This window comes from Chiloscyllium plagiosum, unplaced genomic scaffold (genome assembly GCF_037043375.1).
Source record: "Chiloscyllium plagiosum isolate Xiang-an unplaced genomic scaffold, Cpla_swu_hap1 HiC_scaffold_27, whole genome shotgun sequence".
Classification (NCBI taxonomy): domain Eukaryota; kingdom Metazoa; phylum Chordata; class Chondrichthyes; order Orectolobiformes; family Hemiscylliidae; genus Chiloscyllium; species Chiloscyllium plagiosum.
In genome coordinates, this window is record NW_028270165.1 from 21,802,196 (window position 1) to 21,815,864 (window position 13,669).

At 45.0% G+C, this 13,669-nt stretch overlaps 1 protein-coding gene across 1 annotated transcript; it reads left to right on the forward strand.

The window, feature by feature from the left end:
• The first annotated feature begins 3,915 nt into the window (after positions 1-3,915).
• Positions 3,916-6,975, forward strand: LOC148143405 (uncharacterized). Its single transcript, XM_087974171.1, has one exon. It carries the CDS (start codon positions 4,769-4,771, stop codon positions 5,819-5,821), a length of 1,053 nt encoding a protein of 350 aa, XP_087830297.1. The 5' UTR covers positions 3,916-4,768; the 3' UTR covers positions 5,822-6,975.
• The last annotated feature ends 6,694 nt before the right edge of the window (positions 6,976-13,669 follow it).

Consider the following 13,669-nt stretch of genomic DNA (forward strand, 5'->3'; position numbering starts at 1 on the left):
TGACTACTAGATTTTAAAACAGACAAAAATGTATTCACAAAATTACACAATGAAACACAAAGATCAGAATAAAGAAAACCCTACAGAACTCAGCCTATCCAACTAGACTCAGTTATGCTGTTCTGAATGTACTCAACAGTCCCAATAAGCCAACTCCCTTTGAAAACCAGTATAAATGGAACACATGTTTATAGGTTGAAGTTGAGAAGCGGAAAAGAGAGAGAGTTTCCACATAGCTCCCTGTTGAACTGCCAACCAGTTCAATACTGAACTAAAACTGCTCAGCTCACTCCCCTTTCTTCATACAGGTCACTTCTAAAACATGACCATTTTGGCCTGAAGTCACACCTGTTCACATATAAACAAAAGGCCTTTCAAAATCCGTTTCATTTCTGTTCAAACCAGACTGATCAGAACCCGGCCGGTTTATTACCTCTGAAAAAAGTCATGGACAGAGTCTCCTTGAGCCAGGGAAAAGCTTTTAGTCAAAAAAGGAACTAGCTTTGTGCCACCTGTTAATCAGCATGAACCAGACCCTTCAGGATGAGGTACAGCAGGGATTAGGTTCAGCAAAGTGAGATTGGAGGGAGAGTGTGTGGGATGGAGATTTTCAGCTTCCAGGGAATAAGAGAGGAAAAAGAGTTTGCTGTAAATTAGAATTGATCAGATGGGCCAATAGACCGAGGAGTGGCAGATGGAGTTTAATTTAGAGAAATATGAGGTGTTGCACTTTGGTCAAGCAATCCAGGCAGGACTGGCACAGTGAAGGGGAGTGTCACAGAACAGAGAGATCTTGGAGTGCAGGTTCATGGTTCCTTGAAAGTGAGTCTTATGAAGTCATGGAGTGGCTGTACAGGACATTGGTTAGGCCACTTTTAGAATACTGTGTTCAGTTCTGGTCTCCCTGCTACAGGAAAGAAGTTGTGAAACCTTGAAAGGGTTCAGAAAGGTTTTTCAAGGCTGTTGCCAGAGTTAGAGTGTTTAAGACACAGAAAGAGGTTAAATAGGCCGGTGAAAATTTTCCGTGGAGCACTGGAGGTTGAGGGGTGACCTTATAGATGTTTATAAGGGGCAGGATAGGATGAGTACCCAGGGTAGGGGAGTCCAAAACTAGACAGCATATGTTTGAGGTGAGAGGGAATGATTTAAAAGGGACCAGAGGAGCAACATTTTCAAAGAGGGTGATGGAGTCTGATACAATTACTACAAAATTTCAAAGGCATCTGGATGGGAATATGAAGTGGAAGAGTTTAGGGGGATATGGGCCAAATGCTGGCAAACGATTTAGATTAATTTAGGATTTCTTGTTGGCACAAATGAGTTGGGTTGAAGAGTCTGTTTCTGTGCTTATGACTCTAATCATCTTCGGTGAAAGCAGATGTGTGGTTGTGAAGACTGGACTTTCAGAGCAGCTTTCAAAGATGTTTTGCCTTGTCTGGGAACAGAAGAAGTTGCAATTAAATCTTTTATTTGTGAGACAGCAACTGAATGAGTGAATACATCTTGGAAAGTGAGAATTCATTGAACTGTGGGGATGAAGCCCTACCCTATCCAGTCATTTCTGCTGGTAGATGAGACTCGGACTCAATAGGGGGAATAGATTTAGGACAGAGATGAGGAGGAACTGCTTTTCCTGGAGAGTAGTGAATCTATGGAATTTTCTGCCAAGGAATCAGGAGAGGCAGCTTCATTAAGTATATTCAAGACACAGTTGGATGGGTTTTTGCAATGGTAGGGGAATTAAGGGGAGTTGGGACAATGGAGGTAGGAGTAGCTGAGACGATGGATAGGTCAGCCATGAGCTTAATGAATGGCAGAGCAGGCTCGATGAGCCAATGGCCTACTCCTGCTTCTATTACTATGGAACTATAACCCTGCATTTCCCATGGCTAACCCACCAAACCTGAACATCTCTGGACACTCTGGGCAATTTAGCATGGCCAATCCAAATCAAGGCTGGTGAGCAATGTCGTGATCTGGAGAATTAACATCAGAGAATGATAGAAAGGGACAAGGAGAGTAAATATACCAGCAATCAAAACTGGACTCTAAAGATCACAAAAATGGAAACTAAAAACGGTGTGTCTGAATGTGTGCTGCACTGTAACAAAAGCGAATGAATTGACTGCACACATTGAAGAGAATAATTATGATCTGTGACTCCTAATGGAGACATGGCTTCAGAATGACAAGGATTGGATCCTGAAAATTGAGGGGGGTAGTCAAATGGAAAGTAAGACAATGGGAGAGGTGCTAATGAAAGCTCTGATCACAGGGTAATCTGGTGTCAGCTCGGATTTCAGGTCCTGGTTTCTCTGTCCTCTGTTGATTTTCCTGTTCCAACAGAGTAAAATGTGGGTCTGCTCTCAGCTCTGCTGGATTTCTGCTGAAGCTTTGACCCCACCCCCACCCCTTTACGCCTTCTGGAACAATAAAACATTGTGAATTGAGACCCAACCCACAATCTCCCAGACTCTCAAACCAATCAGACACAAGAGTGTAGTCATAGCATGGAATCAAACAAGAAAAATGAAACAAAGTTAAATATATAGGTGCTCGTGCTTAATTAGATTAGATTCCTATAGTATGGAAACAAGCCCTTCCACCCAAAAAGTCCACACTGACCCTCCAAAGAGTAACCCACCCAGACCCATTCCCCTACATTTACCCCTATCTAATGCACCTAACATTATGGGCAATTTAGCATGACGAATTCACCTGACCTGCGCAACTTTGGACTGTGGGAGGAAACAGGAGCACTCGGTGGAAACCCACTCAGACCCGGGGAGAATGTGCAAACTCCACACAGAATCAAACCCAGGTCCCTAGTGCTGTGAGGTAGCAGTACTAACCACTGACCCACCGTGCTACCCCCAAATGTTTGTTCATTAGGAACTAAACCAGAAATAGAGATTTCCCAGGATTTTTATACTGCCCTACTTAAGGAATACTCTCTCCCTTACATCTAACTATTAGCACCCAGCTATGATTTACAACAATATTTACACCAACGTAAATAAAGCATTTGTTATCGTACAGACACAGAGATATACAGCACGGAAAGAGACTTTTTCTCTCCCTCATGCATGCATGCACACACATAACTGACAGGAAGTTCTAGGATTTACATATTATTGATACCTGCAACCCATTCTAAACGATGAAAGACTTAATCCAGGTCTGTTCAATATATCATTTCAGTGGCAGGACACTGTAATGTTTTTCCATGAATTCTGTGCCTTATGATCTTATTCTCCACAATCACCTGATGAAGGAGCAGCGCTGTTAACACCAGTCCTTCCAAATCAACCTGTTGGGTGTTTGATTTTTAACTTTGTCCAGGTTAGGTTGGATTGGCCAAGCTAAATTACTCATAGTGCTCAGGGATGTGCATTAGTCAGGGCAATAGGGGGATGGGTGTAGGTGGGTTACCCTTCGGAGGGTCGGTATGGACTCCTTGGGCCGAGTGGCCTGTTTCCACACTCTGGGAATTCTCTGAAAGGAAGGGATTACCCAATTGCAAACTGCAGGGCTGCGCAGGCGCAGTGCGCGGGGCTGTTGTCGGCCTTTCCCCGCCCCCTCGCATCATATATGGCGTCATAACGCGGAAGTGGCCCTGTCCGTTTCAGAGTGAAACTCCCTCCCTCTGGGCAACCCTCCATCCTGGGAGGGAGTGGGGGTAAAATCTGTTCAGTTCGAGCAACTGGAGTGATTCCAGGGAGGGGGCAGACTCTGCAAACTCAGAAATGTGTCTTAATTACCCGGGTGAGGAGGGATGGGATGGGGCTGTTTTCCCTCCCGCGCCAGAGACTTAGGGGTGACCTTATAGACTTTTTATAAACGTATGAGGGGCATGGATAGTGTAAATATACAAGGTCTTTACCTTGGGATGGGGGAGTCCAGAACCAGAAGATAATAGGTTTAAGGTGGGGGGAAGATTTAAAAGGGACCTAAGGGGCAACGTTTTCATGCAGAATGTCATGTGTGTAAGGAATGAGCTGCCAGAGGAAATGGTGGATGCTGGCATCTGGATGGGTGTTTGAATAGGAAGGGTTCAGAGGGATATGGGCCAAGTACTGACAAATGGGACTAGATTGATTTTGGGTATCAGGTTGGCACGGAAGAGATTGACCGAAGGGTCTGTTTCTGTGCTGTGTATCTCTATGACTCTGGCTTTCTACTAATATATGTACAGTTTCTCTCTGGTGTCGGTGTTAATGCTTTGATGTCTCCTTTCCCCCCACTTCCCAGAGACGTTAATGTGAGAACCGAGAGAGAGAGAGTGAGATGGTGCTTTCAATTTTGTGGAATAACTAAAGAAAAGAAAGTAGAAATGCTTGTTCTGAATTTCTACCCTGGACTGACACTGATGACTTTTGTAATCTCTTTTTACAGAGTATTTGGCGATCTGAGGACGGAAGTTTCAAAATTAACAGATGAAGGGCTTATGCCTGAAACGTCGACGCTCCTGCTTCTCAGATGCTGTCTGACCAGCTGTGCTTTTCCAGCACTGACTGTCCAGTAACTACAGTCCTCACTTTGTTGTCAATGTCTGACTGCAACAATGTTTGACTGTGATTCTGTGAGAAGGAGCAAAGCTTTTTGGTTCCTGTTTGAGTACATTTTCAGCATCGGTGGGTCTGGGTGAGTGACCCTACTGTTGGCAGCGCACTGAGTGTGGAGCCAGAAACAGTTGTACAGCCTGGAAAGAGGAATTCACGGTGAGGAGGGGCTCTACACGCATTTGTGTACAGCTGAAGCTTCGGCCATGGAGAAACCTGAGGAATCCCACCCCGTGGAGGAATCGTGGAAGTGTGTCGACTGCGGGAAAGGCTTCCGTGCTCCATCTGCCCTGGAGATACATCGGCGCAGTCACACCGGAGAGAGGCCATTCACCTGCCCCAGGTGTGGGAAGGCCTTCAGCAATTCCTCCGCCCTACTGAGGCACCGATGGGTCCACACCGGGGAGAGGCCCTTCAGCTGCTCCGATTGCGGGAAGGACTTCAGCTATTCTTCTGACCTAAAGACCCACCGACAGGTCCACACGGGGGAGAGGCCGTTCTCCTGCACTGTGTGTGGGAAGGCCTTCAGCACCTCCTCCACCCTACTGACCCATTGGCGGGTCCACACTGGGGAGAGGCCATTCCCTTGTTCCGAGTGCAGGAAGGGATTCACTCAGGAGGGCAAGTTGCGGACGCACCAGCGGGTCCACACTGGGGAGAAGCCTTTCAGCTGCCCTGAGTGTGGGAAGGCCTTCAACGATTCCTCTGCCCTGCAGACCCACAAGTGGGTCCACACGCAGGAGAGGCCTTTCCCCTGCACAGAGTGCGGCAAGATCTTCAGCAATTCCTCCTCCCTGCTGAAGCACCAGCGGGTCCACACAGGAGAGAGGCCCTTCAGCTGCCCCGAGTGTGGGAAGGGCTTTACCCAGGGGTCGGTCCTGCTGATCCACCAGCGGATCCACATAGGTGAGAAGCCTTTCTGCTGCCCTGAGTGTGGGAAGGGATTCACTCAGATGGGCAACATGCGCACGCACCAGCGAGTCCACACGGGGGAGAAGCCCTTCATCTGTCCCAAGTGCGGGAAGGCCTTCAGCGATTCCTCTGACCTGCTGAAGCACCAGCGTGTCCACACTGGGGAGAGGCCATTCCCCTGTCCCGAATGTGGGAAGGCCTTCAGCGATTCCTCTGCCCTGGTGAAGCATCGGCGGGTCCACACGGGGGAGAGGCCCTTCAGCTGTCCTGAATGTGGGAAGGGCTTTACCCGGGCAGCCACCCTGCGGAGGCACCAAGGAGTTCACGTGCCATCGCAGGGGGATTGAAGGAGCGACTGTCGAGTGCCATTATGGACTGGGCTACCAACCCAGTTCTGGAACTCCCAGGTTTGAATCCCACCGCAGCAGACAGCGGATTTGGAATTCGGTCAGAAATCTGGAGGTCAGAATCTAACAATGAAACCATCGGGCGGGGTGGGGGGGAAGCCCCATTCTGATTCAGTCACGTCCTTTTTAGGGAAGGAAACTGCTGTTGTGGCAAAGAATTCACTCCGTCGTCCCAGCTGCATCCTTTCCCTGGTCTAGCCTACACGTGGCTCCAGACCGACAGCAGTGTAGTTGACTCCACCTGCTTCCCCCCACTTCTTTCCCTCCCGGCAGTTGGGCTGGGAGAAACTTACTTGGAGACAGGGTCTGGGTTGAAATCGCTGAGTGAAGCAATACTTCCTCCGGGTTAAGGCTGTGCCAAGGATCCAATTACAAAGGGACAAGTCAGTGGTGACCAATAGTAAAGAAAGTGGTTGGGGGCGGGGGTGTGCTTTGACCTTGAGCTGTTAAAAAGCAGCTACTTTTTCAACACCTTTTTGCTGAGGTGATCTGGAGCTGTCACAAAGTTGGGTCACAATAAAGGTAACCTGAACTTACTGCTGGGCTCAGACTTTGAAAGCTTTGAGCTCCAACAGGTTTTTGTTTTAAAGCTGCTCATTTCTTCCAGCCTCCTGCACTAAGTTTCCAATGTCGTATATCAGATGGAGCAGTGAATGAGTATCGTTAGAAATTGTAAATTTTTCAGGAGTGTAGAGTGCGTCGTTTCATCGGCATTGTAAAGCTTACTGGCAGCACCAAGGTGTGGGCTGTGTTCACGAGATATGATGTGGAGATACCAGCATTGGACTGGGGTGGATAAAGTTAAAAATCTCATAACACCAGGTTATAGTCCAACTGGTTTCTTTGGAAGCACTAACTTTCGGAGCGCTGCTCCTTCATCAGATAGCTGTGGAGCAGGATCATAAGACACATATTTTATTGCAAAAATCAGTGTCATGCAACTAATAGGATATATTGAACAAACCTAGAGTGCTGTGAAGCCATTCATCTTTTAGAATGGGTTGCAGCTTTAATTCGTTGATATGTAAATCCCAGAACTACTTTTAAGTCATAGTCTTGAGATGACTTAAGGTTTTTTTTTTAAAAAAGTGATATCTTAGCTCAGACAATGCATTGCAGGTGTGAGCTTCGAGTCTATCCCAGTATCCCAACCTTGAATCAGATTGGTTCTATTTCCAAAATAGGAATTTATAAAATATTACATGGATTGACTGCCTGCAGATTCTGTGCTTTTTGAGCAAAATTGAATGTATCTGCAAATATAATTCTGCCAAATTCACCCCATAGAGTTGTGGGTGTGTGTGCATGAGAGTGTGATTGTGTGCATGTCAGTTTGTGCATGCGAGTGTGCGTAACACTGTGTGAACATTTGGTAGAGTGTGATGGAGTATAAGCCTGAGAGTGTGTTCGGGGGGTGGGGGTGTGTGTACATGTATATGACAGAGAGAGAGAGAGCATGTGTATGAGAGAGGTATGAATAAAAGCGAGCAGTTGTGTTTTGCTAAAACAAGGAAGGGCAGGACTTGTACAGTTAATGGTAGGGCCCTGGGTCATGTTGTAAAACAGAGACATGGGGGGAGTTAAGGTACATATTTCTTTGAAAGTTGTATCACTGCTAGACAGGGAGGTTAAGAAGGCATTCAGCAGCATTGCCTCCACTGTTCACACCATTGAGTTGGGACATCTTGTTGAGGTACAGAATGTTGGTGAGGCCACTTTCTGGGTACTGAGTACAGCTCTGGGTGACCCTGTAAGAGGAAGAATACTATTAGAGAGGGTTTGGTAAAGATTTACCAGGACTGGAGAGTTTCAGTTGCAAGGAGAGGCTGGGACTTTTTTCACGAGAATACAGGAGGTTGAGGGGTACGCTCACTGAGATTTATAAAATCATGGAGTGGAGGTAAGGTGAATAGAAAGGGTCTTCTTAGTGTAGGGGAGCTCAAAGGTAGGAGGCATTTTTTTTAAGGTGAAAAGAGAGGTGTAAAAGGAACCTGAGGAGCAACGTTTTGACAGAGGGTGGTTTACATGAGGAATGAACTTGCTGAGGAAGTGGGAGATGCAGGGACAGCTACAGCGTTTAAATGACATTTGATGGGCACATGAAAAGAAAGGTTTAGAGGGATATGGGCCAAATACAGGCAAGTGGGACGAGTTCAGTTTGAGAATCCATGGATGATTTGGACCAAAGGGTCTGTTTCTATGCTGTATATCTCTCTGAATCAGAAGTGATCTTATTGAAACCAGTAGAATTCTGAAAGGGGTTTGAAAGGATAGATGCAGATAAAATGTGCCTTTGTTGGGGAGGGTCACAGAATCCTGACAATGTGAAAGCAGGCCATTCAGCCCATTTATTCCACATTGGCCCTCCATATTGCTACCCATCCATACACACCCCCTTACTCCATATTTTCCATGGCTAATCCACCCTAAACTGCACATCTCTGGGCACTGTGGGTAATTTAGCACTGCCAATCCACCCTAATTTATAATTTACCTTCTCAAGAATGTAATCTAAGTACAGAGCTTTTCTAAGAAAAATGTCAGTCTGACTGGACATTGGGACACAAACAGAATTCACACCTCTGTTCAAAAAGCTCTGCATTTCAATGGCATTTTTGAGAAGGTAATTAAAACCAAATTCTGGGATTAACATACCAAAGAGCAGAAACCCGTTCTAAAAGATGAAAGATTTAATCTAAAATTGTTTAATGCATCACATTTCCATAATACTTGACTCCTTTGACTATAAATTCCGTGACCATGATCTCATTCTCCACAACCACCTGATGAAGGAGCAGTGCTCCAAAAGCTAGTGCTTCCAAACAAATCTGTTGGATTATAACCTGGTGTTGTGTGATTTTTAACTTTGTCCATGGAAACTCGTAAGTTGTGGGACTGGTAACAGTTGTCATTTTGTGATCTGTTCCAAGTGAAATTTATCCTCTGCGCAGGCACAGGTGAACAGTCTGTTCTTTGACTTTGGGGATGACCAGGCTGGCAGTTATTAAATGCGGATGTTAACCAGCAGAAGCAAACTGTAGATCAGCAATCGTTACTCGATAGCCCTGGTAATCCTGTTGGGTCAACAGAGAGAGAGAGAGAGGGAGAGGATGTCACATCTAAAGTGCATACAGAAAAGTTATTTTGCTTGTTCAGTCAGTTGAGTTGGTTCTGCACTCAGATGAGAGTAGATACTGCATTTAATGGATCATAATTAAACACTATGATGGAACACCTTAATTTCAAGGAACGCTGAAAGGGCAAATTGAGCTGTAACCTTGAAGAGAGATGTTCTTCCATTTCTAACCTTGGATAACCCAACTGAGACATTTTTACTGATAGCTCCATAATCATTTTACTGCTGGATTTTTTGGGAGCAAATTTCTATCCTGGGAAGTCAGGGAAATTTAAAGAAAAGGCTGTTAAAAGCATTTTAACTGTGGCCCCACAAGCTTTCATGGGAGCAGTGCATTTGCTATAAACATTTCAGAGAAATTCTGTCTAACTGTTGGACTGAAAATAGTTTCCCCATTGAATGTTAAACAGCTATTGAGAACGTTGCACATTATAAAGTGCATTCCTGAGGAACGGAGGAGGATTGAACTTGCCAACGTGAACCACATTTTGCAGAGAGAGGAAATTTCTCAGGATTGAAGAGGTTGATAGAAGTCAACAATTGCCAAATTATTTCATGAAAAGTACAGCTGGTATGGGGAGATGACTGGGGATCACAGAAGAGGAGTATCTGTAATGAGCACATAGAAACAAACCCTTCAGTCCAGGCCAACCAGATATCCTAAAGTAATGTAGTGACCCATTTGCCAGCATTTGGCCCATATCCCTCTGATTCCTTCCTTATTCATGTTCCCATCCAGATGCATTTTTTATCTTCAGAGAATACTTGAGTGATAGATATATATATATATATATATATATGTATGTTCTTTACAATGTTTTTCCTTCATTACCAGTGATTGTCTGTCATTGGTACATTGAGCATCATCTTTTAGTGATGCAACAGATGTGATTTGAATTGAATTCTGTAAGATGGTTTTGTATTTTATTTAACTTTGTGTGAAAGATTTACTTTTCATGACTTTATTAAAATATCTTAATGTATTATAATGAAGCAGCTAATTTATTCTGAAATTATTTCAATTAGTTGGTCAATTGCCAAATAATAGCTGCATAACTGTTGTAAATATTAACACCCAGGAAAGCTATTTTGTTTAATATATTTGTAAAGATCTTATCAAAACTATAAAATTGTTTTTCATAGGAAATAAAATTTGCAATGTTTTATTAAATGGTTGAAAGTAACTTTGCACTTAATTGCTCTGGGATTAAACATTGTGATTTTGATAAAAATAGTCTTTCAGAGTTAATGGTGAGTGTATTAACAAACGAATGTTGCCATTTGCTCTTGAATTACCTCCAGCTCAATTTGAAATTCTTGAATGAGTTGAATAAGGGGTACAAAGTGAATATGTATTGCACTTTGCTGAAATTCTCTGCACTGCCAATGTATTTGGTTAAACAAGATATGTATCTCTCTTGATAACTTTGTATTTCTTTGATATTTTTTTTGTCAGTGCTCGTGCCCAAACATCCTAAATAAAAACATTTTGGCATTTGGTGAAGTTGTGAATTTTCAGTCTGTTTCACAATTAAAGACACAACCAATCTAAAGATTAAATACATATAACAACGTCAAAGAGATTGTGATAATAGAAAGTCAACATGTAGAATTGCCAATGAAACATAAACCGTGGCTGCTCTTAATTTGGTACAGACTGAATATCAATTGAAATGATCAGAATTAGTAGACATGATGGCATTGTGCACAAACTGTGTGTAGTGTGAGTTCAGAATTTTTCTGATCACTTAATTCTGACACATGCAGTGATGGCAGCACCATAATCTGTTTTATTTGTTCGTGGACTGTGAGCATCACTGGCAAAGCCAGTATTTTTCATCATCCCTTATTTTCCTTGAATATTGGGTGAGGACAAGATGAGGTTGAGTTGCAAGGTCTATTGGCTTACCCTGTCCCCGACAAAACGGAGACTTTGGGAGGAGAACAAAAATTGGAAGTTTACTTAAATATTGATGCTCCCATTTATCTCTCTCAAAAGGCAATTGTTTGGTCCATCAAATTTGTAATGGATCTTTTATAGAGTCATAGAGATGTACAGCACAGTATTCTTCCAGTAACAGAGTGACCAGAAGTGTACTCAGTACTCTAGAAGTGGCCTCACCAACATCCTGTACAACCTCAACATGATGTCCCAACTCCTATACGCAGTGGGGGGAACAATAAACGCAATGGTGCTAAATACCTTCTTAACCACCCTGTCCACCAATGATGCAACTTTCAAAGAACTATGTATCTGAATGCCCCTCCACCCCAATGTTTCTCTGTTTCACAACATGGTCCAGGGCTCTACCCTTAACTGTACAAGTCCTGCCCACCCTTGTTTTAGGAAATGCAAGCCCTCACCTTTATTCATACCTCTCTCTCAGCTAACCGATGAAGGAGCAGTGTTCCAAAAGCAAGTGCTTCCACATAAACCTGTTGGATTATAACCTGGTGTTGTGTGAATTTTAACTTTGTACACCCCAGTCCAACACTGGCTCCTCCGCATCGTTTCTAGTGAATACAGCCCACACCTCCCAGTGTTACCAGTAAACTTTACACTGCTGATGTAACAACACAGTACATGCACTCCTGAAAAGTTTACCATTTCTAACGATACTAGCTGCTCATTCACTGCTCCATCTGGTACACGACATTGGAAACTTAGTGCAGGAGGCTGAAAGAAATGAGCAGCTTTAAAACAAAAACCTCTTGGAGCTCAAAGCTTTTAATGAAAGTCTGAGCCCGGCGCTAAGTTCAGGTAACCTTTATTGTGACCCAACTTTGTTACAGCTTCAGATCCCCCAGTAAAAAGGCATGGAAAACGTAGCTGCTTTTTAAACAACTGTAGGTCAAAGTGCGCAAACACCACCCCACCTCACTTCCTTTACTATTGGTAACCACCAAGTTGTCCCTTTGTAATTGGATCCTTGGTACAACCTTAATCCAGAGGAAGTATTGCCTCACTCAGCGATTTCAACCCATACCCTGTCTCCCTGTAAGATTCTCCCAGCCCATCTGCTGGGGGAGGGTGGTTGGAGAGTTGAGGCAGTGTAGAGTCAACAGACTGCTGTGGGTTTGGAGTCACCTGTCGGTGAGACCAGGTAAAGGATACAGCTAGGGTGACTGAGTGAATCCTTTCCTCAAAAGGATGTGAGTGAATGAGATGGGATCCCCCCCCACCATGAAAATGGTTTCATTTATAGATTCTGAACTCCAAGACTTCCAACAGAATTCCAATTCCACCAACTGCCACGGCGGAATTCATACCCGGGAGTCCCCGGAACTGGGTTGATAGTCCAGTCAATAATGGCACTCGGCCACCACTCCTTCAATCCCCCTGCAATGGCACGTGAACTCGCTGGTGCCTCTGCAGGTGGGAGGAGTGGGTGAAACACCTCCCACACTCTGAGCAGCTGAAGGGCCTCTCCCCAGTGAGGACTCGCTAGTGGGTCAGCAGGGAGGAAGAATCGCTGAAGGTCTTCCCACAATCGGGGCAGCTGAAGGGCCTCTCCCCTGTGTGGACCAACCGGTGCCTCAGGAGGAATCACTGAAGGCCTTCCCACAGATGGGGGCAGGAGAATGGCTTCTCCCCAGTGTGGCTGTGCCAATGAGTCTACAGGGCAGACGGGGCATGAAAGCCTTTCCCACAGTTGCCACACTTCCACGGTTTCTCCATGGGGCGGGATTCCTCAGGTTTCTCCATGGCCGTAGCTTCAGCTGCAAACAATCGTGTGTACAGCTCCTCCCTGGTGTTAATTCCTCTTCCCAGGCCGTATAGCTGTTTCAGGCTCCACACACAGTGCGCTGCAACAGTAGGGTCTCTCATCCAGTCCCACTGATGCTGAAAATGTACTGAAATAGGAACCAAAAAGCTTTCTCCTTCTCACAGAATCATGGTTGAAAATTGTTGCGGTCCCGATGGATTGAGTGACTGTCAGACATTGACGTCAAAGTGAGGACTGCAGACGCTAGACAGTGAGTGTCGAGAAGTGCAGCACTGGAAGAACACAGCAGGTCAGGCAACATCAGAGCAGCAGGAGAGTCTGTTTTGGGCATAAGGCCTTCAGCTGTTCATTTTGAAACTTCAGATCTCAAATACTCTGTAAAAAGAGATTACAAAAGTCATCACTGTCAGTCCAGGGTAGAAATTCAGAACAGTTAATTCTCCTTTCTGCAAAATGTTCTTTTCTTTTGTTTCTAGATTAGATTCCCTACACAGTGTGGAAACAGGCCCTTCAGCCCAACAAGTTCATACTGACCCACCAAGAACCATTTCCCTCTGACGAATGGACCTAATACTACGGGCAATTTAGCATGGCCAATTCACCTAACCTGCATGTCTTTGGACTGTGGGAGAAAACCGGAGCACCCAGAAAAAACCCACACAGACACTGGGAGAATGTGCAAACTCCACACAGACAGTCGCCCAAGACTGGAAACGAACCCAGGTTCCTGGCGCTGGGAGGCAGCAGTGCTAATCACTGAGCTACAGTACCGTCCCCTCCACAAATTTGAAAACACTATGCCACTTACTCTCTTCCCCCTCTGCCAGGGTTGGGGGATCTGAGCTACTGGGAGAGGCTGAACAGGCTGGGGCTGTTTTCCCGGGAGCGTCGGAGGCTGAGGGGTGACCTTATTAGAGGTTTACA

Coding starts and splice junctions, on each gene's coding strand:
- LOC148143405 (XM_087974171.1), top strand. CDS start 4,769: ATGGAGAAACCTGAGGAATCCCACCCCGTGGAGGAATCGTGGAAGTGT.